The sequence below is a fragment of the Taeniopygia guttata genome, chromosome 10, assembly GCF_048771995.1.
Source record: "Taeniopygia guttata chromosome 10, bTaeGut7.mat, whole genome shotgun sequence".
NCBI classification, from domain to species: domain Eukaryota; kingdom Metazoa; phylum Chordata; class Aves; order Passeriformes; family Estrildidae; genus Taeniopygia; species Taeniopygia guttata.
Window position 1 is genome coordinate 19,039,882 of NC_133035.1, and position 24,656 is coordinate 19,064,537.

General features: G+C 42.2%; 3 protein-coding genes, 1 long non-coding RNA gene and 4 other non-coding genes across 10 annotated transcripts; 1 reads left to right on the top strand and 7 right to left on the bottom strand.

The window, feature by feature from the left end:
* Positions 1–69: 69 nt before the first annotated feature.
* Positions 70–5,685, bottom strand: RPL4 (ribosomal protein L4). Its single transcript, XM_012578030.5, has 10 exons — positions 5,552–5,685; positions 4,044–4,215; positions 2,751–2,857; positions 2,287–2,425; positions 1,835–1,959; positions 1,474–1,603; positions 906–1,062; positions 694–777; positions 390–510; positions 70–312 (listed from the first exon to the last, which is right to left on the bottom strand). The coding sequence occupies exons 1-10, from the start codon at positions 5,552–5,554 to the stop codon at positions 148–150; spliced, it is 1,203 nt and encodes a 400-aa protein (XP_012433484.5). The 5' UTR covers positions 5,555–5,685; the 3' UTR covers positions 70–147.
* On the bottom strand, positions 1,360–1,430 carry LOC115496739 (small nucleolar RNA SNORD18). The gene has a single exon (XR_003962254.1). It is a non-coding gene; the product is annotated as a small nucleolar RNA SNORD18 (small nucleolar RNA).
* LOC115496740 (small nucleolar RNA SNORD16) lies at positions 2,491–2,590 on the bottom strand. Its single transcript, XR_003962255.1, has one exon. It is a non-coding gene; the product is annotated as a small nucleolar RNA SNORD16 (small nucleolar RNA).
* LOC115496738 (small nucleolar RNA SNORD18) lies at positions 2,930–2,999 on the bottom strand. The gene has a single exon (XR_003962253.2). It is a non-coding gene; the product is annotated as a small nucleolar RNA SNORD18 (small nucleolar RNA).
* LOC140684828 (uncharacterized) lies at positions 4,278–5,425 on the bottom strand. Its single transcript, XR_012057639.1, has 2 exons — positions 4,476–5,425; positions 4,278–4,436 (listed from the first exon to the last, which is right to left on the bottom strand). It is a non-coding gene; the product is annotated as an uncharacterized lncRNA (long non-coding RNA).
* On the bottom strand, positions 4,287–4,387 carry LOC115496741 (small nucleolar RNA SNORD16). Its single transcript, XR_003962256.3, has one exon. It is a non-coding gene; the product is annotated as a small nucleolar RNA SNORD16 (small nucleolar RNA).
* A 75-nt stretch (positions 5,686–5,760) lies between the features above and the next one.
* Positions 5,761–14,906, top strand: ZWILCH (zwilch kinetochore protein). The gene is made up of 18 exons (XM_030281447.4): positions 5,761–5,982; positions 6,600–6,651; positions 7,135–7,230; positions 7,339–7,457; positions 7,976–8,169; positions 8,653–8,732; positions 8,995–9,150; positions 9,366–9,437; positions 9,754–9,847; positions 10,216–10,271; positions 11,098–11,200; positions 11,775–11,854; positions 12,039–12,195; positions 12,784–12,812; positions 13,168–13,304; positions 13,579–13,674; positions 13,763–13,881; positions 14,513–14,906. Exons 1-18 carry the CDS (start codon positions 5,768–5,770, stop codon positions 14,602–14,604), a joined length of 1,947 nt encoding a protein of 648 aa, XP_030137307.4. The 5' UTR covers positions 5,761–5,767; the 3' UTR covers positions 14,605–14,906.
* Positions 14,907–16,090: 1,184 nt separating this feature from the next.
* Positions 16,091–22,498, bottom strand: LCTL (lactase like). Of its 3 annotated transcripts, XM_072934131.1 has the most exons (9): positions 21,689–22,498; positions 21,142–21,237; positions 20,457–20,511; positions 20,214–20,375; positions 19,073–19,347; positions 18,622–18,748; positions 17,993–18,192; positions 17,436–17,499; positions 16,091–16,330 (listed from the first exon to the last, which is right to left on the bottom strand). In XM_072934131.1, the coding sequence occupies exons 1-9, from the start codon at positions 21,776–21,778 to the stop codon at positions 16,215–16,217; spliced, it is 1,185 nt and encodes a 394-aa protein (XP_072790232.1). In that variant the 5' UTR covers positions 21,779–22,498; the 3' UTR covers positions 16,091–16,214. The 3 variants fall into 3 exon arrangements, with proteins under 3 accessions (XP_072790232.1, XP_072790233.1, XP_072790234.1); XM_072934132.1 differs by lacking the exons at positions 17,436–17,499; positions 17,993–18,192; XM_072934133.1 differs by lacking the exons at positions 17,436–17,499; positions 17,993–18,192; positions 21,142–21,237.
* Positions 22,499–24,656: the final 2,158 nt, after the last annotated feature.

The following is a 24,656-nucleotide window of genomic DNA, read 5'->3' on the forward strand; positions in this document are numbered from 1 at the left end:
CCTCCCGCCCCTGCTCGCCCCGCACGTTTCCCTTCGAACGCCTGCTCGGACACGCACACGCCACACGGCTTTCTGTTCCAACAGCGTTTATTAGGGACAGACCCCGGGCACGGCCCCCGCGGGGACCCCGGGGCAGCTCGGCCGCGGTTACGCCTCGGCCTTGGCCTTTGCTGCGGGCTTGGCAGCCTTGGCAGGCTTGGCAGCCTTGGCTGTCTTGGCCTTCTTGGCAGGAGGCTCTGCCTTGGGTGCAGCTGGGGCCTTGGCTGCCAGCTTGGCCTGGGCCTTGGCTTTCTTCTCTTCCTTGAGCTTGTGCTAGAACAGACAGAGAGATGATCAGAGACATGACCAGATGATCGACCTGAACCCCGAGCCCCGGCAGCCCCACTCACGTTCCGTGCGTGCCGCAGGATGGTGTTGCGCCGCATGGTTTTGGCATACGGGTTCAACTTGATCATGATTCTCAGGTTCTTCAGCGGGTTCTTCTTCAGGACTCTGCGGTGAATCTTCTTCCTGAAAAGCACAGCCATGTTGTATCATCAGCATATTTTGCAATGCCACTTTTGTGCTAAATTCTCCCTGAAATCTGGACAACTGCAATTCCTTGTGTTTATACCCAGAAATTAGGAAATCCCAGCCTGGAACCCATTTCAAAGCTCCCCGCAGAGTCTCTGTTCATTACATAAAATCACTTACTTTGGAGCACGCAGGGCCTTCTGGATTTCCTGGCTTCTCATGATTCTTCCAATATCCGTATTGGTCATCTTGTGCATTGGCAGGCTGCAAAACCAACATTCACAGTGTGAGTGGGTGATAAAACCATGGCTAATTTACCATAACCAGGCATTTAGGAGCAAGTCCCAGCATCCTTTTTCCTGGGAAAAGGGAGAAACCCTGGCTGCACTCACTTGTAGTCGCTCTTGAGCGTGGCAGCCTTGCGCCAGGTGCCGTACAGATCGTCCAGCTTGCGGAAGGCGCTCTCTGTCCAGATGCAGAAACGCCCCACATGGCCGCCGGGAGCGAGGCGCAGCAGGTTCAGCTTGTTCACGTTCAGCAGAGTGATTCCTGAAGGAAACCAGGCAAAGCAATCCCTTCAGTTTGTAATTAAAGTCAAGGAATGTGAGGCTCAGCAGCAGTCAAAATAAAGAAAGAGATTTGGGGTTTTTGGCTTTGACACTGCAGAGCTACACACACCTCTGTATGAACATCTACTGAATTTTAAATTAACAATAACAAGTCTTCTTCCAGCAGCAAACTTACCAGCCTCATTTTTAACTGCCCCAAACAAGTTCAGGGTTGGGAACAGCTGCAACATTTGTCACCATCACCCCAACAGGCTCTTACAAAGCTCAACTACTGCAGCCCATCAGAACTTCCACACAATCATGTGTTTCAGAAACACGGACCAATGAAGTGGAATCTCATCATTGCAGGCAGTGTCCCAGCAGAAGAGTGAGCGTGTCCCAGGTTAATTACCTGGGATATTCCGGAAAGCTCTGATGATGCCGTTGTCCTCGTTGTAGATGATGCAGGGTCCCCTGCGCTGGATGCGGCGGCGATTCCTCATCTTGCCCTTCCCGGCCCGCATGCGCTGGGAGGCGTAAACCTGGGAAAAGCAGGAACTTAGCATCCCAACAAGCCCACAGCCCCCCAGCCAGACCCATCACACTGCTTCAGTCAGAACTTCACCATCGTCACTGCGGATCAGCAACACGGACCAGTGATAAGTTCATCACTCTCCAGAGTCAAAATACAGAACTGTTTGGAATTCCTACTCTAGTAACTGCACAGCAGAATCACCCATGTTCTGCCCTTCATATGACACCTTCCAGCTCACCTTTTTGATGTCATTCCAAGCTTTAAGCTTCTTCAGGAGAAGAACAGCTTCCTTGGTTTTCTTGTAGCCCTCAACCTTGTCCTCAACAACCAGAGGAAGTTCTGGAATCTCCTCGATGCGGTGGCCTAGACAGGATTTCACAAGACACTCAGTGTTGCTCACTAACCTTGGCTGGACCCATTCCTCAAAGTTACTGTTTTGTATATTCAGAAATGATGCATGATAAATTAAATTCATGGTAGAAATTCATGAAATGAAGTCAGGCACAGTAACCAGAGCAGTGAAGTTCCAGTGGTCTTACAGGTCTCACACAGGACTTTGTGTACCGGAGTGTTGAGTGAATCTCTGCCTCCGTGAACAGAAATCAAACCACACTGCAAATACTCCATTTAAGCCAGCACAAAGTACCCAACGCTGGCTCACACAAACAATTCCAGAGGCAGAATCCTCACCTTTAGACATGACCAGAGCTGGCAGGGCAGAGGCAGCCAGAGCAGAGCAGATGGCGTAACGCTTCTGCATGATGTTCACTCTGCGGTGCCAGCGCCGCCAGGTCTTGGTCGGGGCGAACATGCGGCCACCACGACACATCTGGGAGCTGCAGTTAAGAACAACTTTTTGGAGCTTTCTTATCCCAAAGGGACTTCTTTATTGCTTGCTCAGCATTAATGGGTCGTCAACCACCTGTGCCAGGACTCTGACAGCAGGCAACTGTCCCTGGGCACAGGGTAAGGCGCAAATTACGACATCATGGCAAGACAGAATGGATCATGTGGTTTGAGAGCGGGAATCTCATCAGGTCTGAGCTGCAGCCATTACCTCAAGAGAAATATTCCACCTCATATTTAGATAATTAAAATTGTTTCTGCTGGCTGAGTTCAGTGCCCCCAAAGCCAGCACAGCCATGGAAGGATACATTGCCAAAGGCACCCTGGCCAGAGCGGTGAGTGCCACCACCCCGGACACGCGGGATTCGAGCAACGGCTCTCCCAGTACCCCATGACTCGGCACTGGTCTGGTGACCTGCAACAGAGAGGGACACGATGGTCATTCAGAGAGTCACATCACTGCCAGAGGGATGCTGAACTCAGGGCACTGATCAGAACTTCCACACAATCATGTGTTTCAGAAACACGGACCAATGAAGTGGAATTCATCATTTCAGCATAACAATCTTGATCAAGAAAACTTAATTCTAGTCTAGTAATGTGCTTGATTCTGACTTAAGATCCTTAAGACATTTGTTTTAAGCTTGATCCTCAATCTGGAGGTCTGACTTGGCACTGCTATACCTAGTAAGTTAAGGTGTTTGTGTGAAACCTAGAAATAAGGTTAAAATGGCATGCTCCCAGCACAGACTTCTTGGGAAGCAGAAGTTATCTACACAAACAGAAGCAAATCTAACAAATGCCCATTTGCCAGAGTTTTTCTTCGGTGACTGCCTCAGGCAAGTCTCATGAGATCAATATAGAGCAGGGATTTTCACAGGCAACACTTTCAGCCATTTTATGTTTTTCCTGCAAAGAATGACACCTCCACTTGAGGACCTTGGCACTGTGATACTTCCAGCAAGGAGCATTTCAAACAAGAGCACAGAGTACCCCAAAACACCAACGCGATGGTCCTCAGAATAAATTAACTGCTGCATTTCAAACCACACTGTTAACAAATGGCCTTGCGTTCTACACAGAACCCCATGGAGAACACTTCTCTTATCCCAACTCCAGCTTTATTTTCACGTGAACCCCCCTGCAGTGCAGCCCTGACGCCTTGTGAAGGCTGACATAGACAGAGTTACAGAACAAAGCAGGGATTTATTAAAAGGCCTCAGTGGACGCACCTTGGGCAGCACAAGAGCCCAGCGAGGGCTACACACCTGAGATGAACCAAATTAAGTCACAAAATGCACGACTGGTCATGGGGTCTCTCACTTTGTTAAGTTCTGCTCCATTTGCATATTGGAGTTAATTGTCCAATTACAGCTTTAGGTTATGAAGTCCCTTCTTGTTTTCGTTTGTGCTCTTGGACCTGAAATTTGTCTCACTGTCCTTGGCCCCCAGCTGGAGAAAGAATTATTTTGCCTCCCTACTCTGTGCAGAGAGCTCAGCACCCGCTAACACAAAGCTCAGGCTAAAGCAGCGTGTGCACTAGAGCAGTGCAGACCCCGAGCAGCAGAAAATCGCAGTGCTGAGCAGTGACCATGGCACACCTGCGAGCTCGCTGACGGCGTAGGGCTGCCGGTTGTTCTTGCGCAGGTTGGTGTGCACGAAGTTCACCACGTCGGGCCGGATGGGCGCCTTGAACACCGCGGGCAGCGTCACGTTCTTGCCCGACGCCTCCCCCTTCTCGGAGTACACAGAGATCAGCGGCCGAGCGCAAGCCTGGGGAAGCACAAACCCTTAAGTACAACTGAAGTGAGTGTCTGAATCTGTCAGTGTTTAACCCCGAGTATTGCTCAGAACCAAGGAGTCGTCAGCTCAGCAGTGCCAGCATGATGACAGCAGGCAACTGTCGCTGAGCACTGGATAAGACGCAAATTACGTCATCACAGCAATGCTGTACTCAAAGTTGTGCTCCACAGCTCACCTGCAGTAAACTACACCTGCATTTGTGCTCCACAGCTCACTCCAGAAAACCACACCTGCATTTGTGCTCCACAGCTCACTCCAGAAAACTACACCTGTGTTCCCAAGGGATTTGTACAATTCAGCCTCTGGGCTCTATAACAAACCCCTTAAAAAATGACTTCCAATCTACTATTAGAAAAACCCACCTGTGTTAACCAAATACTTGTAATTTCAATTAGGAAATGTTGTAACCAGCTCGTGAAACAGTGCCAGAGGACACTGAACAACCTCTGATGCCTTAAAATTTGTGCACTGGAAAATTAAGCTGCTCTCAGCACCAGCTGCCTGTCATACGGCTGAAAGAGTGCCAGAAATAGCCAGAGGATGAACAGCACCCTTTAAAAACAATGTTTTAGCATTATATTTTATCAGTTGCTAATTAACCTGGTGGCAATACCACAAGCAAAGCATTTTGCTTCCCCTGTGTGCAGTTGATTTTAAAAGCGTTAAAATACTTCAGAACTCCAAACTAAGTAGCCCAGTCTCTACATGTGACACTCATCATGAGCAAGGCTCTTGCCCTTGGTGTTAACCCAGAGACCCCAACACAAGCAACAAACTTGATCGGGATGAAAGCATCAGAGCACAATCGGAGCTGTACTGGCAGGAACAGTTGTTCATCTGCAACCTGATTCTAGACCAAGGCCCCTTAAAACCTGTTCTGCAACAAAAATATGTTAGAAAAGATATATATACAATTCTTTTTCCCCACTCGAGATGGGCGCAAACGCTGCCGTGGGCCTGTTTCGCTTTAGATAAATACATGAAAAAAACTACAAAGCGCTGCCAGATGGCGATGGGGACCTATCCCATCCCTTTCCATGCCCATGGAAAGGAGAACTTTGGGCGTACCACGCCGAGTTCCCCCCCGCGGCCTCCCCGGCCCGGCCCCGCTCGGTCTCTCACGGGCTCCACGCGGCCGCCGAGCACTGCCGGGCCCAAAATGGCGGCCGCGCGCCCCACGCGGCCCCCGAGCTGCCCGCGGCTCGGTCCTGCCCGCTGGGCCCGGCTCCCCCGGGCCGGCCCTGCTGCCCGCGCCGCTCCCCGCCGCTGCCCCGCTGCCCCGGGCCGGGCCCGGCGCTCCCCTCACCATGGCGGCGGAGCTGCTCCTGCGGCCGCCCGCCCGCGCCGCGCCCCGACCGGAAAAGGAAGGACACCTCACCCTCCCGTTACTACGTCTATGTCCCTCCGCTCCCTCACAAGCGCTTCTGCCGCACCGGCCTGTCAACCCCACACACCCAGTCCCAGTTCCGGACCGAGCTCCATCCCCGGCCCCAGTCCCTGTCCAAGTCTCTTCGGCCCCGTCATGCCCATCCTGAGCTCTCCGTGCGCCTTTGTCCCGCTCGGTTCCCAGCCAAAGCAGGGGACTCTGTTCCGGCGGAGGGATCCAGCGTGGCGCGTCACCCTGCCCTCACGGGCGTCGCGTAGCGCCGGCGGGCGGGAGCTTCGATCCGGGAGGGCGGCGATGGCGGCGGAGCGGCGGCGCCGGGCGGGCGGCGGCCTGGGCGGGCTCCTGCTCCGGTGAGGATCGGGGCTGTTCCCGAGGCTGTCCGGGCTCTTACACCGGTGGGGATCGGGGCTGTTCCCGAGGCTGTCCGGGCTCTTACACCGGTGGGGATCGGGGCTGTTCCCGGGGCTGTCCGGGCTCTTACACCGGTGGGGATCGGGGCTGTTCCCGGGGCTGTCCGGGCTCTTACACCGGTGGGGATCGGGGCTGTTCCCGGGGCTGTCCGGGCTCTTACACCGGTGGGGATCGGGGCTGTTCCCGGGGCTGTCCGGGCTCTTACACCGGTGGGGATCGGGGCTGTCCGGGCTCTTACACCGGTGCGGATCGGGGCTGTTCCCGGGGCTGTCCGGGCTCTTACACCGGTGGGGATCGGGGCTGTTCCCGGGGCTGTCCGGGCTCTTACACCGGTGCGGATCGGGGCTGTTCCCGGGGCTGTCCGGGCTCTTACACCGGTGCGGATTCGGGGTCACTGCCTGGTGGTCTCGCTGCTCTGCTGGGTGAAGTCTGGCCCCGCTTGTGCAGAGGTTCTGGTTATACCCTTGGTGTGTTTAATGCACGTGGGTAGTGCTGCTGTTTAACGAGGAATGCTGTGGGGAAAAGTCGTGTATCTCAACGTTTTATTTTCTTTCAGGATACGTGAAGAAGGAAAGGACAGTATCCCTGAACATCCCTATCTGTATGAGGTAAAATCATAGACTGGTTTGGGTTGGAAGGGAACTTGAAGATCATCCCATTCCCCCGGGCCATGGCAGGGACACCTTCCACCATCCCGGGCTGCTCCAAGCCCTGTCCAGCCAGGCCTTGGACACTTCCAGGGATCCAGGGGCAGCCACAGCTTCTCTGGGAAACTGTGCGAGGGCCTGCCCACCCTCACAGGAAGGATTTCTTCCTAATTTCCAGCCTACACCTACTCTGTCAGTGGGAAGCTATTCAATCTTGTCCTGTCACTCCATCTTCTTAAATGGATCCTCTCTCCATCTTTTCTTTCAGGCACTTTTCAGGTACTGCAGAAATGCTGCAAGTGGGTTGTGAATGGATGCAATAGGATTAGAAAACAATCTGTGTGATTATTTAATTTTGCAAATTCTGGTATTAAAAAAGTGCTGAAATGCAGTGTCTCTATACAGTGTATTAAAAAGTTTTGATTTTTTTTTTTTTTTTGGCAGACTGACGTAGAGATCTCACTGGTTGCTGGCAGTCGCAAAAGTCCTGTTGAAAAATTTTGGAATGGAAGCAGTGCAATGTACATTTTGCAGAAAGCCGTAAGTATGCATGGTAGATATTAAATGTAATCCAGACTTTTGAATTTCCAACAAATTTTTTTTCACACACCTTGCAGTTTGTGACTTACATGCACGTTTCTCTTCAAGACACACAACGAAGAAAGTGACTCCTTGGAGGAATCAAGAGCAGATGATGCTGTTTATGCCTCTGAGGTTTTGCCAAAGCAGAGTCCTGGGGCCCTGGCTCTTTCTGTTGGAAGAGCAAAGTAAGTGTGAAAGCTTTCCCTCCACTTTTGAGGGTGTTTTCTTTTGTAATTCTGTGTCTTTTTCTAATATTCAGAACCTGTATTTTCAATCCCCTGAAGGAAAATTACTCATTACTTTATGAGGAGTGGCTGTTCTCCATCCTGCAAAAGGGCCTCCCTACTTTTAATGGCTAAAAGTCTTTTAAGAAGTAGCTAAAATCCAGATATTGGAAAAGCACTGTGAGCTGGGATGTTGGGTTAATGGGATTCACTGGGTGTAGATGAGCAAAAAAAGCTCAGTAAGACTTCAGTGCTTTTTTTTTTTTTTTTTTGTTAAAGCTCCTGTTAAAAAAAGCCCTAAGGATCTGATTTGTATCTTTGGTGTTATTAAAATACTAATGCATGGTACCAAAATGTGGTTTACCTAACTAATGTATTCTCTTAATTAGCTTAAAATGTAATATTCAATTATAATTTTAGAATCTTCAGTCTACACAATTAATATATTTGTTGTTATCTTGCTTTCTCCCTGTTTCTAGGCAGTTGATTTCCTTGTACACAATGGTGCAAAACCCAAACATGACCTCCCTGGGAATGAGTGAGGTTGTGCTTCCTCCCCTCTGGGCCAGGTGTGATGGTTCTGATCCTCAGCACACCTGCTGGATTGGAGCTGAGCCTCTCAAGGCTGCAAACAAAGTCACAGGGCTCAATATTTACCTGGTTTCATGTCATGGTAAGGTGGTCATGCTGCACAGAAAATTAAATGAGGAAGGCTAAAAAATGTGGGAATGCTGATGCCACAATGCTGTCTTTGTTCTTAGGGTGATACTGGCTTGGAAATGCTCTTTATTCCTGGTTTTAATGAACAAGAAGGGATTAAAATAAGAGGAAAAAATATTTTTAACCAATGCTGTGAGGGGGAAATGGCTTTTTAATCTACTTGATGCACCTTTAGCTGTGCAGGCCCACCTCAACTCATTTTTAAATTTTGAAACTGCTGCCATTCAGCATCTTACACAATCTGACTCATTCTAAACATTTATATATGTTCACATCAGCTGTTATTACCTATATGGGAAATGCAAGGAGAATTCCTGCTTTCTAAAGGGCACCACGAGTCATGCTTCACCAAATGGAGTATTTGGGAATGAATTTGAATTTCAAATTTGAATTGTGTCAAATGGGTTTTTTGATTCTCAGATTTTTCCTTTCCTAGGTCCTACAGCTGATAAAACCTGTTTTCCAAACCTGGAAGAGCTCAAAATGGAACATAAAATAAAACATCATTCATCTGTTGTAGGTTTTTATGTTCTGTCATGGTTTCAGTTGAAGTTTAAGAACTATTTTGGGATTTATGATGCTGGTTTGGGGAAGCTCTTTAGATCCTCTATGGAAACCACTTCAGTATAATTCCATAGTATAACAGCCTGACTTCAGGTCGTGTTTATAATGCATTTGTCTGGTATTAACTCTTTTTTGCATGTTTGTGAAATGCTTTTAAAATGACTTTGCCTGTGGTAGTTTCGTTGTTTTTATTTTTGAAATCTGTTCATTGTAGGTGACAACAAAAGGATTTGCTCAGTATGAGCTGGTTGGAGCTGCTGCAATAGAGGACACCATTGCAGAATCTGGAAGCAGCATCTCTGTGGATATCACATGGAATGGTGTGGAAAAGATTCTGGAGACTCCCCCACTGATCTCTGCTGCCACCCTGGTAAGTCAGGATGGAAAAAGCAAATAAACCCAAGCTCTTGGCACAATTCACATCATGGGCAGGATAAAGAATAAAGTAGTATAAAGAAGATAAAAGCAATGTAACTTATTCATAAGCTGAATTGTAAGTTGTGCTGACGTGCTTCTCACTGATGAAAATTTTAAGATACTTGATTTATAAAGTTTGAAACTGAGATAAATCCGTGGAACTTTCAGAATATTGCCCTGGAGTCAGGGGACCCCAGAAGTCCTGTGTTCCAGCTGTACCGAGAGCTGCAGTTCCTCTTGGTGAGTGCAGGGGACGAATTCCAGTTTCACACTTGCATGGAGTGGGGATTTTATGTGCTAATAATTTGCTTTATTGAAAACTTTATCAAACCTTTCAAAGATAACTTCAAGCATTTATTTTAGCTGAAACTTTGAGTTCAGTTTTAGAAATCTTGAATAGAAAGAGGACAAGTCATCCAGGAAATTCTGAAAATTTGTAAATCCTGGTTAGCTGTGCAGGGATTTGTGATTCTTGGTGAAGTTGTCTGTGAAAGATGACACATGCAGGACTCCCAAGAAGAACTGATTTCTGTTATGATTTTTCTGCTGCTTTTAGGTTTTGGCTGAAGGTCTGAAGACAGATGTGACTGAGTGGCCTGAGCCATCAGAGTCTGAATCAGCTCTTAAACTGGTCCAGGAATTTCTGACTGGTAATTGCTGCTTGTTCCATGGGGAGGGAGGGGTATGGCACTTCACAGGAATAAAAGGGAATTCCACATACAACTTTTAAAGCATTAGAACTGGGAATGCTCATTTCTGTGCTGTAACCACTGCACAGAGTAGTTGAATAGGTTAATACACATTTGTCATTTTTCTTTGTCCTAATATCATAGATCAAAGTAATAATAATAATAAATATTTTTTTAAAGTCTTTTCAGACTATATCCTTACCCAATAATCCATTTGTAAACAACTCAGTTCTGTTATTCAGTGTATTAGTTATAATGTGCCTGGGGATTAATGATTGGTTTGATGACACTTTTCATAGTGGTGGAACATTTTTTTTTAACTCTACTAGATTTAAAGAAGAAGGTGGATGGAGATTATATATTTGAAAACAAGAATGAAACAGAGGTGTGTGCAATTTACTAACAGCTGTTTTGTTATTTTGCTTCCATTTTAACTGCAGTTATTTCAGATTTTGACTAAATATTTTATATTGTTTATATCTGTAAATAGTGCTGTAAAGGAATATGGATCTCTTGCTTCCTGTCTCTGCTGTGTAAAAATAGTGGGAGAAGGTATCTTTTCCTCCAGGAATTCTGATCTTTGTGCCATTGCATTCTATCATTAATTTGCTTTTCTTGCCTAATTTACTTGCTTGGGGCCAGTTTAATAGTATCAGTTGAATATGTCTAGAGATTTACGATATTGTGAAGCAATGGGCAAATTTAAATTATAAAAAATGTGTTTAGTTATATTAAGATTTTTTTTCCCCTCTCAGCCTACAAGGAAAGGTTTAGGTCTATTTTCTATTAAGAGAGAAGCAGCATTTTGCTGATAGTCTGAGAATATATTGATTTCTATGTCAACAGAACTATTCTGTATCAGAATTACAGTAACTGTTCTGTATCAGGATTACACATTACATTGTTGTATCTGGATTTTGTGCACCAGGGCACTGCTGGGTGCACAGATAATACCTGGCTGACATCTGAAGTCTCTCTGACAGTGGCTTTTGTTTCCTGGTCCAAGGCTAGCAGTTATCCAGTGTGATAATTCTGCAAAGAATCAGACTCACTTAAATAAAAGTATATTTCCAAATTATTGTCTGGTAGTTTCCCTGGAAAAGGGGGGAAATCAGTGATGCAGCCAGTTTTGATCTCTGGAGAAATTCAGATGGGGAAAGTTTTTGACTTTCAGGCACAATTTTTCATTAAAGACTCATATTTTCTTCCAGAAAATCAAAAGTGACACAGCTGCTGTGGACAGTTGCATAAAAGCAATCTTTGGTGAGCGAGGAGACCTGGATTTTACTGAGCAATTATGGTGCAAAATGAAAAGTAAGTGTATTGTGCCCTGTCTGTTTTCCTTTCATTTTCTCCTCTATCTGCTAGACAGTATTGCTTTTTCAGGGAAGTTCCTGTTCATTTCTGAGTTTTAAGGACTCATCAGCCCTTCAGAAATTGCTATCAGCAATACCAATTGCTCTCTTCCTAAAAGAGCCTATTTTAAGGATGTAGGGTGATCTGTTTTCTTACAACCTTCCAATGGCAGACCAGCACCTAGCAGGAGATGATTTCATTTTATTTGACTGCAAAAGTTACTAAACCATTGGTAGTTGCTCTAAAGCTTGAATCCATCTGCCCTAAAACTGAAAACTTAATAATTCCTTTTTCTCCAGACATGAAGGACAATTTTCAGTGTATGTAGAGTTCAGTGGTCTCTGTTGATCATTGATTTTTAAAGTCATCATATGACAAAGCTGCCAAAAAACTGTGCATTCTGTAATTTCAGCTCTCATTCTTTTATTGAGGGGTTTTGTTCTTGCAAGGGTGTGTTGGTGTGGTGTTACTGACTTAACAGCCAGAGAAAGAGCCTGGATTGATAATGAAAATATTGTGGTTTTCTTTCTAGCTGTCAGTTCCCATCAGGAGTTAATAGACTGTTTCACACTGGTCATAAAATCCCTGGAACGTGGTGAGATACAGCCATGGGTATGTATTTGTATTTCACAGTAGATGTTAAAATTTGAGATAGTTTCAAGTAAAAGGCAGTTCTTGTCCCTTCACTGCCCCTCATTTGTGTTGTTTTTAAAATTGTGTGTTTCCCTGGTGCTGAACCTCTGAACAATATTGATGATGTTTCATGCACATCACAAAAAGACTTGTTTATTTTTAGATTCATCAGGGGAGTAGCAGTTTCTTAAGTCAATTGATCCAGCAGTCCTACCATGGAAAGATGAAGGATGTTTCCCTCAGTGACATCACTCCCATTCAGATGCTCCTGGAGCTTGGCTTGGAGAAGTTGAAGAAGGATTATGTCAGTTTTTTCATAGGTGAGCCTGACACTTGGTAACAGCAATGGGAATTCAAGAGAAAAGGTGTTCCATGCAGGAAATAATGAACTTTTTGGTGAATCTCTAGCTCTTCCTTCCCATCTGCTGAAGCAATTCCCAGCTTTAATAGTAGAACTTTTCAGCTTTTAAATTTCAAAATTTTAAAAACTTACTTGTTTCAAAAGACACATAGTTATGTCTTTTACCATTGTTATGGCTTCATTTCTTTTTTGGCATCTGCCATCCTGTTCTCATTTATTGTTTGTTTGCTTTTCTAATTTAATTTTTTAATTTTATTTTCACTACTTTTGTAAACTTGTATATCCTGAGGAGGGTGGTTGTCTCAAAGTACATGGTGGGTCTCTTCATTGTGCAGCCTTGGTGATAAATAAAATCATGCCTTGACCATACCGCTTTAGAGGGGTTTTCTTGTTTGCAATGAATGATCATGTCAATAAATAACATCACACTCCTGCTGACTTTGTCCTTTTGTAGAATTTCCTGTTGGATTACCTGAATGTTGCTTATATTCATCTGATACCATTATGTATTAAATTTAAAATTTTTTTCCTGCTGTTCCTTTTACAGGCCAGGAACTTGCAACAGTAACCTACTTGGTAAGATGCTTTATTTTTATTTTATAAAGCAGAGCACGCTTAGCTGATGGTGCAAATCATATAAGCTGAGAAACTGAGCTGCAGATCATGAGGCTGGAAATGTCAGAAATGCAGAAATGCCATTGTTTTGTTTCCTTATTCCCAGATAATTCTCTTGATATCTGATCTGGGTCACTGTCAAGGCAGTGAACATTTTGTCACACTTTGATGGGACTTTGTTCTGAGTCTGCTGGACCACTCTAAAAAAACTTGGCTTCTCCAAAGAAGCAGGAAGGTTATTTTATTTGCTGAGGGTGTGTGGTGTGTCTGTAGCAATGGAGTGCTCAGGTAAGAGCAGAAGTCTTTGCTCTTCCAGGATTACTTCATCTCCACATCAGTGAATCTCCAGGAACAAGTCCACCGTGTTCAAAAGCTTCACCATATGCTGGAAATAATGGTCAGCTGTACAGGCTTACTGCAGTTCAGACATGAGAACCTCTTCCCTTTGACACAGTAATTATTTTATTTCTACTTTTGCTCTTTAAATGACAATCACAAATAGTTTGTTTGGCAGTTTTGAAGAAACACTAAAATGTTGGTGATAGTGAGACTACAGAAGGAGCAGTTGGATCTTCCTACCAAATTTTGCTTTGGGACTAAAACTGAAAAACTAAAACTGTGAACTAAAGGAAATAGCAAAATGTGAGAGTATAGTTAATTTTGCACAAGGTTTGTTCTCTGTTGTACAAGCATTTCTTGAAAGAAAGTAACCTGATATCTCTTGTAGGATTTGCATGAAGTATTACAAGGAAAACCCTCTGAATGAGAAGCATGTGTTTCAGCTGCCCATCAGACCAGCTCTTGTGAAGAAATTCTATGAAGAGTAAGAGAAACTTCAGTGTTTGCAGCATAAAATTCAGATGTGACTGAACACCTGACTCAATGTTGATGTTTTTTGATTATTCTCTCAGTGATAACCCTGAAGTCTGGAAGGTGGAGATAAGCAGTGGGCACGGACAGAAGGAGGTTAAAACAACGTGGCAAGTCAGTACCAATGCTCCTGTTGAACACGGGACATCAAACAATTCAGGTGGGGAATGTTGGTGGTGAGAAATAATCAAAGCACAAACTTCAAACAAGTTCAGTTTTTATCCTGAGTTCAGTGGGTCTGAGCTTTATATTTACTTCTCAGCAAAAGCAAAAGGATGTCTTACCTTCTAAAAGAGTGAGGTGGTATTTACAGAATTAAGGATACTCAGAAAGTGGTGACTTTTTGCCTTCTCACCTTGGCTGAGTTACATTTTTAGAGTTTAAATGACAGTATAGTTTCAAACAGGAGATGATTGATACCCAAAATATCTTGCACCTTATTTCTAAAATGTTTGCTACTGAAACTGAGAAGGGTTTTGAAGATAAATTTCTCTGGTTTTAATGGTGGTCTCAAGTCAGAGAAGGTGAAAGAGAGAGGATCTGCCTTGCTGCAAGCCAATGCAGAACAAGAATGGGGAAGAATTAAGCAGAGAGACTGGTACAGAAATGCTTTGCCTTTTTGGCATGAGACTTGATGTGAGGGTTTGGTAAACCTTTCCTGTCACTGATTTTTGTCATGAAGTGCTTCAGTAAAACTGCACTTGGAAAACAGTTCTGGAAGCTGCTCCATGAACTAATGTCTACCTTCTAACAAGAGTGGCTAATCCCAACTTTTCCCTTTGTCCTTGCAGGTTTCTTGTCAGAGTCCACAGTAAATGGAAGCAGTGAAGAAAGGCTGTATTTTATTACCATGACTCAGTGCAGTCAGTTGCAGTTCACTTAAGTTGATGTTACTGAGCAAGCAGGACTGGAAAGGTACAGGAAGGGGGAAAATTCAGTGTTTTCTGTCTCAACAGAACCTTTAGAAACTGGGCTTCAAACAGTTCATCTTCACTGATTTATTTGCTTTATTACACTTAAGTGGGACCTAATTTGTTAAAAATGCAGTGCAATTAGGACTGTACAGTATAAATATTTTGTAAATATGGTGGATATTTTTCATATATTTACAGACATTCAACAAAGTTGTGCACTTTGGGGTTTCATATTTTATTTTTTGATCATTAAAAATGCAATCAAACACTGTTCAAAGTGTGAATTATCTTAACCAACAAACCAAGCAATATTGTTATGTTCTTCTGGGATCAAGCGATGCTTCATCATCCTGAAGGATTTGGAAAGCTCTTCATCCAGAGCCTTCGGATCTTCAGCCAGTTTGGGTTTCTTTGTCCCTGCATTTATATTTTGGAGTATTCTTGGAAATACTTCTCTCTCCTCTTCAAATTAGTTTATTCCTTCAATGTGAAGTGAGTTATTTTAACAGTGTTGTTTTGTATGTTTTGCATAATTTTTTGGAAAAACAAAATCAGAATAATTGTTTGGACATAATCATTTAGATATGTTGGCAGTTGCATGTGTTAAGTTGATTAATCAGTGAGATAACATTTTGGTGGTCTGATTAAAGCCATTCCATAGTTTTGTTCATGCTGACTAGATAATCTGAGACAGAAATATTTTGCATTAAAAACTTAACTATGGATAATTAAGAATAAGGAAAACCCCCAATATTCATGCTTTTAAAAACTATAAATGATAGATTATTATTGTGAATTTTTATAACTTCTGGTTTTAAGCAAAGCTGTATTTCAAGTACAGCCAGCTGAATTGTGGAACCAAGTTGTTACAGTACTTGTTTCTACCTGCAGTAGAAGGGAATTTTAGGTGGAATATTAATTTTGGAAGAGCTTGGATTACTTAAATTCCACATTTTTGTGTGTAATATATTATAAAGTTATAAAAGGTAAGTTTAAATTTTAGAGATGTGGTTTAAATCTGATTTAGAAATTGTCACCTTGGATTACTCACTTCAAACAACTCTTCATCACAACTAAATAGCAAGGTATGTATTATCCTAACTTTTAGATATGAATAAGTTCACATTTAAGCAGTGCTCTTGGAGTATTTAAGTCCTTTTATATTTTAAAATCATGTCTGTCTTTCTTCAAATAGCAATTACATGGTAATCAAAATGCTGTTGATGAACAGACTGAAATCAGAACTTGCAAGCAGCTTTTAATCACTTGAAATTTGTAAGATTTTAATCACTTTACTCTTATCTATTTTTCTGATGAACAAAATATGTAATAGTTTGCAAAATAATAAGGATTGTAAAATCTATTACTTAGAATCAGTGAAAAGAGAATGTATTTTGGTAAAAACAAAAAAATGTTTTGGGAATTTAATAGAAAAACTATAAAAGCTCTAGGTGGATTGATAAATACTATTTCATTACAGGGGTATAAAAAGAACCATCTGTGGTAAATTTTAACTATTCAAATAAAGCAGTTGCAGCTTAGTCCTTTTGGCAAATGATGATGTGTGCAAACATCAATTTTAGCTGTGGTTTCGAAGGTAGAATATGAGGAGGACAATACTGATGAGAATGCAGAGTGTGAAAACTGTTGGAAGAACAATCTCTGTCACCATTTCCATGTGAGTAATCAGGGAATCTAAAATTTGAGAAATGAGGAATATGTAAGAGATTTAATCCCCTGGAGTACAGTAATACCTAACTTAGAGTTAACATAAAGATTTTTTTTGAACATAAAAGTGTTGACACTGGCATAAACAGCAAACAAAGCAAACAGAATTTCCTAAGTCTGCAGAAACTGGAGCAAATCCATGATAGTTTTTTCTCTTTTTCTTTTTAAGTTAAATTTCTGAAAATATGTCAGTGATCAAAGGGCTGCAGAAATTGTCCTTGCTGTGAATTAGCTGCAATGCATTAACAATAAATTACTGGTCCTCTGTTATATATTTCCCTCACTTCAAGGTGAAAGAAAATTGTCAAAGAGAAATCCTTAGGAAGCTTTGGCCTTTTTATTATTGCTCTGTATCTACTTGAAAAATTAAATGGGTTTTATTTTGTAGAACTTTATTCCACAGAGAAGCCTGGAAGAGCTCAGTAAACCCACTTCATTTACACTGGGCATGACTTGGAAGTGGAGGCTGAGCAAGATTAACCTAAATTGACTGCTGGGATGTTTCCTACCACATGGAATTTAGCTCATTTTTTAAAAATCTATAGTAGTTATTTGATCTTTCTTAATAAAATCCCTACTTCAGGAATGCTGAAGTAGGAGGAGGTTTTTTGGGTGTTCTGGCTCAGTTGTGTTGGGGTTTCTTTGTTACCAGGAGCATCAGAGCCCAAATTTAATCTTAGGCCAGTCCTTAGCCCTTTTATTTCTTCTTTTCTTTTCGTTCCACTTTATGTAAAAGTCAAATATTTAGAGATTTTCTATGGGGTTGTCTTGATTTATCTGGGTTTGGTTTGTGTTTGAAAAAGCATTCAGCATTTTTATTTTAAGGAGAAAGCTGTCATCCCCTACCTCAGTTTTAAGTAGTAGCTTTTCCAGTTTCTGTATTTCAGTAACATCCACAGCTGATCCATTTAGCTACAGTGTTTTTAGTTGGAGTCAATAAATATAAACATTTTTCTTTAGAGGCTTGTAGTGCTTTTGGGGAGAAAATACCTTTTAGCAGCATTCAGAGAGCAATTTAATAGCTGAACTTTACAGAATCTGCTTTTATAGAGCAAAACAGAGGCATCCTTACCTGCAGCAAGGTGTTGGTGTGTGGCAGAGCAGGTGTCCATGGCCTTCTGATGCCAGTTTTCCACCTGGGAAGGGTGACAGTTCTGAGAGACTGAGCATCCTCCTCACTTCCACAATTGTCCCTGCACCTAACTTAAAACCACACATGGGTTTCTGAAAGGTTCTTTGTGGTTTTTATTTCGGTGTATTCCTTGGAGTTAATTGTTTAATAAAGCTTTTAATGGTACATAATACATTCCAGGTTATTTTCCAGTAGAATAGTACATATGTGGAGTTTTCTGCCTAGAAATCTGACAGCACTGCTAAATAACTTCTGATTGAGAATTTTTGACTGCATCAGTAAGTCCAGTTGGAGTTTGTGGAATGCTTTAGAAACAGTAATTGAGGCTGTTCCCACTGTCAATACCTGAGTATCTCTGTATTAAACAGATCCCTATTTTAGAGAATCAAAGTGTCACTTCTGTACCATATTCATACAAGTTGCTTCCTAAAATTCAATGTGACATTTTCACATAAAGAAGAAGGGAAAAAAAAATCAAAATTAGCAGCTGACATCACCTCTCTTGGGTTTGGGAATCCATTTGCACTGATAATCTTTTTATAGTAGTCAACAGATGCCTTTGGGTACCGTGGTTTGTTCTTGTTCTTGAAGTCAATGTGGTAAAGCCCAAATCTTTCAGAGAAGCCTTTGTTCCATTCAAATTTATCCAGCAGAGACCAGGCAGTGTAACCTTTGACATTTACACCATCATTTAGGGCTGGAAACGGAACACAAATCACTGATAAAGGTGGGTTTTGTCTTGAAAATGGTTCTGTAAATGTTTTGGTTTATTAGCAGGAACAGATGGGGAGGAGGACAGAAAAATTAAGCACAAATTAATTCAGATTCTTTGAATTGTTTTCTTTAGCTTAGAGGTACTAGAACTCTATGGACATGATAATTTCTCCTTTCTGAGAGTGGAAACTGATGACTTATTGCAGTATTAAATCTCAGGTAGGTTATTGTAATTATTAGTATTAATATGTTTGCTTAGGTTATCATTTTGGTGAAAATTTGAGGGTCTGGCTTGCTGTCCATTTTGACTTGTGAATAGTTATTTCTCTGTGATGGAAAGGACAAAGTAAAAAATAAGCAGAAGGTGAAAACACCCTGAAAATCAAATCCCATAAAGCTGTTTTTAAGTGACCTTTGAGTATCTCGTTGATGTATCCCTTCAGGTACTGGATCCTCCACTCATCACACAGCTGAGGGCACTGCACAGTTTCAGACACTCCATTCTCTGTCACATAAATCAGGGGGTTCCCATACTGGGTCTGCAAACAGGAATGTTTAAATTGCTTCACATAAAATCATTTCATTTTGACAGAATATATGAATTAGCAAAGTGCATTAAAAACAATTTTCCAAATTTACTTACCTAAGTAAGAAGAATATGTAGTAGGAATTTAAGTTAACTATGGGGTTTATTTTAAAATGACTGAATTCTGTAGTTTTCTGAGCTGAAATTCAGGGTTTTTTGACAACGAAAATTCCCACTAGGACAAGACCAATAGCTGAAATTGTTGAAAATCTGAATCTACACCAGGTATTTTGATTTTTGTTTGCTTCCTTTCTAATTAAAGATCTGCTCTACTCACCTTAATGAAGTTGAGCAACCTTCTGAACCCCCAGGGCACAGAGTAGAGCCACTTAGGGCCTGGAGCTGGCCAGTTGGGGTCCACCAGTTCAGCCAGGTCATGGTCAGTGTGGTAACTGGACACTTGGAGGAAGGGAAAGTTCTTCTGCAGAACATAACGAGTGGTAAAATGACCAATTCCCAGGAAATCCGAGGTGCCTTTAATATAGGTTTTCTCTTGAACTGAAAAAGTTGGTAATCTTGATGTCCCCAGGCCCTGCTGGGCACTCTTCCTGCCTAGCAAAATAATTACAGGAAACAACTTCTGAGGAGCACAGAAATTGGTTTTCTTTATCTCACCAGCAATAAATAATAGAATCATAAAATCCTGGATGGTTTGGGTTGGAAGGGACTTTTAAAATCATCACCTCACCCCCTGCCATGGGCAGGGACACCTTCTGCTATCCCAGGATGCTCCCAGCCCTGTCCAGCCTGGCCTGGGACACTTCAGGGACCCAGGGACAGCCCCAGCTTCTCTGTGCTGGGGACAAATAGGGTTTTCCTGAATTTAGTGTTAATGTTGAGGGCATCTGAGCTTAACTGGTTTTTTAAAATGGGATAATATTTCATCCTTTTGGGTTGGAGAATTAAGTTGGGTACAATACATGCAGAAACAGTGATTTAAAGTGTCCTGGTGTGTCCCCAAAGTGCTTTAGGAGCTGTGTCCAGCCTGGGGGCCTTTGCTTTGCTGTGTTGTTGAGGCAGGGACAGGAATGAAGAGGCTCTATCTTCAGAAGGCAAAGAATGATCTTTATTCAAAAGCACCTCTCTCCTTTATAGAGAACATTGTGAACATTAATTTCATTGGTCTTAAAGTAACAACATTTCACCTGATTGGTACACTTGGACTTAGGTCAGCATGGTAGAACATACCTATAAACACTATGAACAGAAAACAAGATAATAGATTGTTTACATTCCTCCCAGACTTTTTCCCAGGCTTAGCCTGGCAGAAATCTTTCTCTTTTTCTCTCTGACTGAACTGAGAATATCCACATCTCCCCTGTGCCCTCACTTGACTAAAGCACACACTGGCCAGGAGTTATTCCCCTGTAATGTGCTGCAAGTGTGGATCTGTTCATGTCACAGCTACTGGGACTTACCTACATAATTCTTCATAACTTCTGGGTAGTCCCCTCTGTAAATGGGGTTTGCAAACCATCCCAGGTGGAACTGGATGTACCTCTCAGCAGCATCTCTGTCTGTTTGGCTGTGTGGATCAACAGGCTCCCCCCAGCCACTCGTTAGGGAAATTCCAACCATCCCTTAAAACAAAGGGACAGTTCTGCAGTTCTTGAAGCCCTTAACAGAAACAGCAGCACAATCACAGAATGAATCCTCATTACCTCTCTGCTCCCTTCGCCAGGTGCTGTTGTAGGAGTGCCAAACCTTGGCATGAGTCTGTAAAAATAATGTAGAAATAGAATAAATCATGTGGCATTTTCATCTCTTAGGGCATGGAAAGCTGGTGAGCACTTTTTGCACTGAAGTCGGCCTGAAAATACCACAGAATTTTTTTTTGGTGTTTATTACAGAAAGTTTGATTTCATGTAAGACATCACAAAGTCCTTTATGCAAGATTCCTTCCCTGAATTCCAGGACATCCACATGGAGCTGCCACAGCCCTCAGGACAGGGTTCTGGTTCTGTCCCTTTGCTCTGCTCTTTGGATGGCTTTCCCTAATTTATTCAGGCAGATGAAAGATTAATTTTTACCAGAAACTTCCTGAAGTCACTTGCAACATTCAGATACATTTCAACGGGCCAGGATGTTTGTTTCTAGACTAACCTGGTTGTTTTCTTTTTCAACCACCTTGAAACAAATTAGAAGTGATATTTATAAGGAAATTCAAATTGTTGCAAGTGTGAAATCAAGCACCGAACATTGGTAGTGCCTTGGATTCTGCACTGGATGTTTAAAACCAGATGATAATTTCAGTGTCCTACTTGGAAATTACAGCTATATGTCAGTTTAAAGAGTGTAGTCTGATAAAAATCCTGAAGTGACACATAATTTCAGGAGGATTTTTACTTTAATGATGTGATGAGCAGCCTTGTAGGCGCCGCAGCCGCCGAGCTTCAGTCCTGGCGCGTGTTCTCCTGTTTCATAGCCCTTTTCAGCTACTGCCTGCAAACAGAGTCACAGAGTCAGTCCTTCTCTGGGCTCCAGGGATGTGCTCCATCCTCTGCATCCTGTGCTCCCCAATCCCCTCTTCCCTCCCTTGGCTCCCATCTCCTGCCTGCTTGTACTGAGCTCGGGGTATTGGTGAGGAGGCTTAGAGGGGTGAGCTGAGGAATGGGGAAGGGGAAATAACAGCTGCCTTTCCACTTCTTCATTTCTAATTTCAGTCTCTCCAGCTGAGGAGTTTTCAAAATTTTCCTGGAATTTCATTACTTAAAACCCTGCCCTTGTGCAAAATCTGCTCGCTGAGATTTTTGGCCACAAAGATTAATGGTTTAAATATTTCTCCTTTCCATTTTTTTTTTTTCACCTGCTCCTCTCTAGTGTCACTCCCACAGAATTTTGGGAACAGAACAGTGCAATGGGAGAGTTTGGAAGGAAAGCATTCATGACTTACCCAAGGATTGCTGAATGTAATCCAGTGTTTCACACGGTCACCAAACTTCTCAAAACACAGATTTGCATAATCATTAAAATAATTAATCATGCTTATATTCTGCCAGCCACCATACTTTTCTTGGAGAACCTTTGGAAATAAGAATTTCAAGATTCAATAATTTTACTTGAAGGTCAGCTGCTGCTTAAAAAATACTTTTATTTCTATTTAATTCTGTTTCTATTTCTAGCTCAGAAAGGTTTTTTAAAACTTCAATGCACATAAAATCCAAATGAACAGGAAATACTTACAAATTCTTAAAATCATGCAGGTTTTTCTAATTTTCTTTAAGTACTCTTAGTTCTTAACCTGAGGAAATTATTTCTATCAGAAGGCTTTATTTGAGGTGTTTTAGTAATTCAAATATTGTCTGACCTGTGGCAGATCCCAGTGGTAGAGGCTCACAATAGGGGTGATGTTGTTTTCCAGAAGACTGTTAATTGTGTCATTGTAGAATTGTATTCCCTTCTCATTCAGTTGCTCAGCTGATGAAAAGCAAAGACAAGGAATTACCTGCATTGGTTCCCAAATAACTGGAAGGACAGAAATCTAAAAATATTAAACAAGGAATTTTACAGTACACTGTTGGGAATTCTGTAACGGTGAAATGCAGACAAACAGAAATCTGAGTAACAGCTGTGTTCAACCAGGTAAATTCTGGTTGAACAACTGTGGGTTACTCAGGAGTAAAATCCCTAAAGGTAAGAATATTGGGAAGAATGTGGTGAAATTGTGCTTACCTTTGATGCCTGTGGGCATAATCCTTGGCCATGAGATAGACAAGAGGTAGTGATTGACCTTCAGCTCCTTCAGTAACTGAATGTCATCCTGTGAGAAGAAAATCCAATTAACACATCCTGAGGCCAAGCAGAATAACTTCAGTTCTTAACTAATTCTGAATGCAGAAAATCCATGGAAGATTTGCACAAAAGAGGATTCAATCTGTTTTTTCTAATCTTTGAGGTGATGGCTCGTTCTGCTTGAAGCCTTCCTCTTTAACCACTGTTTTTGACAGTCCAAAGAAGTCCTGTAATGCTTTATGCAACTGTGGAGACTGAATGTTTGCATTACAGAAAAATGAGCTGAGGTTTTGCAGTACAATAATATTTATATCAGAATTTGTGTTAGAAAATAATAGAGGCCTGTAAATCTTGACTTCAAACATTTCAGGTCAGGCTCAAAAACATAATTACTTGGACTTTCTTTTACTGTCTAATACTGGAATGAGAAAACCCCCTAAATCCCATATGAATATATGTTCTTTTGCTAAGAAATTGTACATCTTCAGTGTTCAGTGAAAGTAGAAATTGGTGGTATTTGTGCCAAAGCAAAGAGAATTCTGATGATGAAAGCAAAAAGTGCTCTGATATAAAGAGGACCGGGTAAGTGGACAAATAGAAGTAAGTTTTAGAAAGTATTTCTAAATCCAAATTTTCTCAGTGTCAGTCTCTTCTGGTGCCACACCCCAATGAGGCTCAGAGTCCCAGCTTCTCTGAGATACTTTTTAAGCTCTTTCAAACTTTTTAAAGTTCTTTCAAACTTCTGGTTTCAGAGGTCAAATGAAACCTCTCCTGCATTTTCCCATTTTAGGAGAGTAAGGCATAATTAGTTTATTTTCTCTTAGTTCTTGCTGAGACCTCTGGTTCTCCCTTGGACTTCATCTAGGTGGAGTCTATATTCATCTATATTCTCACTGGAATATAACTTTTATTAAATTAGTTGCAATTCCAATTATGTAACCCTGCCTTCTCATAGTCATTTGGGTTCCTCTTGCTGTGTATCTGTCTTTCCTCCAGCACGGTAATTTGAAAATTGGTTTTGATGGTATTAGCCTTGGAAACATGTTGTGAACAGAGCTGCATTGATTATTTGTTTGTTATCCTTTCAAAAATTGGGCAACATCCAGACTGAATTTTAAAGCCTCTGAAAAATACATAGAAAACCTCATACATGCACACATACACAAAATGTTAATTTTATTTAAAGGTCAGGTATGTTTCTTGGATTTCTAACTAAGCATTTGGACTTCCTACAGCATCTAGAATATTTTTTGGACACAAAAATCCTGAAAAGCTGAGATGTATTTGGGAAACACTGTGGGATTATTGGTTTTATGAGATTATAAAGGAAGATGATTTTACTGTACTGATTAAAAATATCAGCACTTGGATTCCTAAGTTGAATAACCTTTAGAGCAGCTACGTTGTTCCTTCAAAAGGGGAAAGCAGGACTGACGGATGGCCCCAGAACATTTGCAGGGTGCAGTGAGTTCCTCTCGAGCCGTACCTTGACTCTGTAGTAGCCATCACAGGCGGAATCTCCCGTCTCGTTCCCCAGCACCTTCCCTTTCCCGTGAGTGAAGGTGTCCCAGATGCTCGGCCCTTTGCCATCCTTGTCCCACGCCCCTTCGGTCTGGTAGGCAGAACTTCCCACACCCCACAAGAAACCTGAAGGGAGAACCAGGGCAGTTACTGAAACGTGTTCCTGCTGAATGCTCTTGGTGCTAAATGTTCGTAGGAGAAAGGAACTGAAGTGTGAGTGAGCACTGCTGGAGAGGCCCGGGTTTTCTACACTTCAGAATGTGTCTGTGCCTAAATAGGTCAGAAAATGGGGAATAAATGAAGCTGTCCTGTTCTGATCCATTGAAAAAGAAATTGAATCTTTTCATTTAGGCCTGTAAAATCTGTATTTTACAGTGATGAGGTAGGGCATTGATAGCAGAAATGTCTTACTGTAAAAAACATAGCAGAAATGTCTTACTGTAAAAAACAAATTAGGTTTCCACATAATTTCTCCCTCCTGGTTTTCACGGTAGTTTTAGCAACTACAAGTTTAGATGTTATGTAAAATATTCAGAAATATTCTGGATTATTTTCCTATTGTTAGATAAAATACCGTATCATAAATGACTTAAAAACTTGAGCATGGA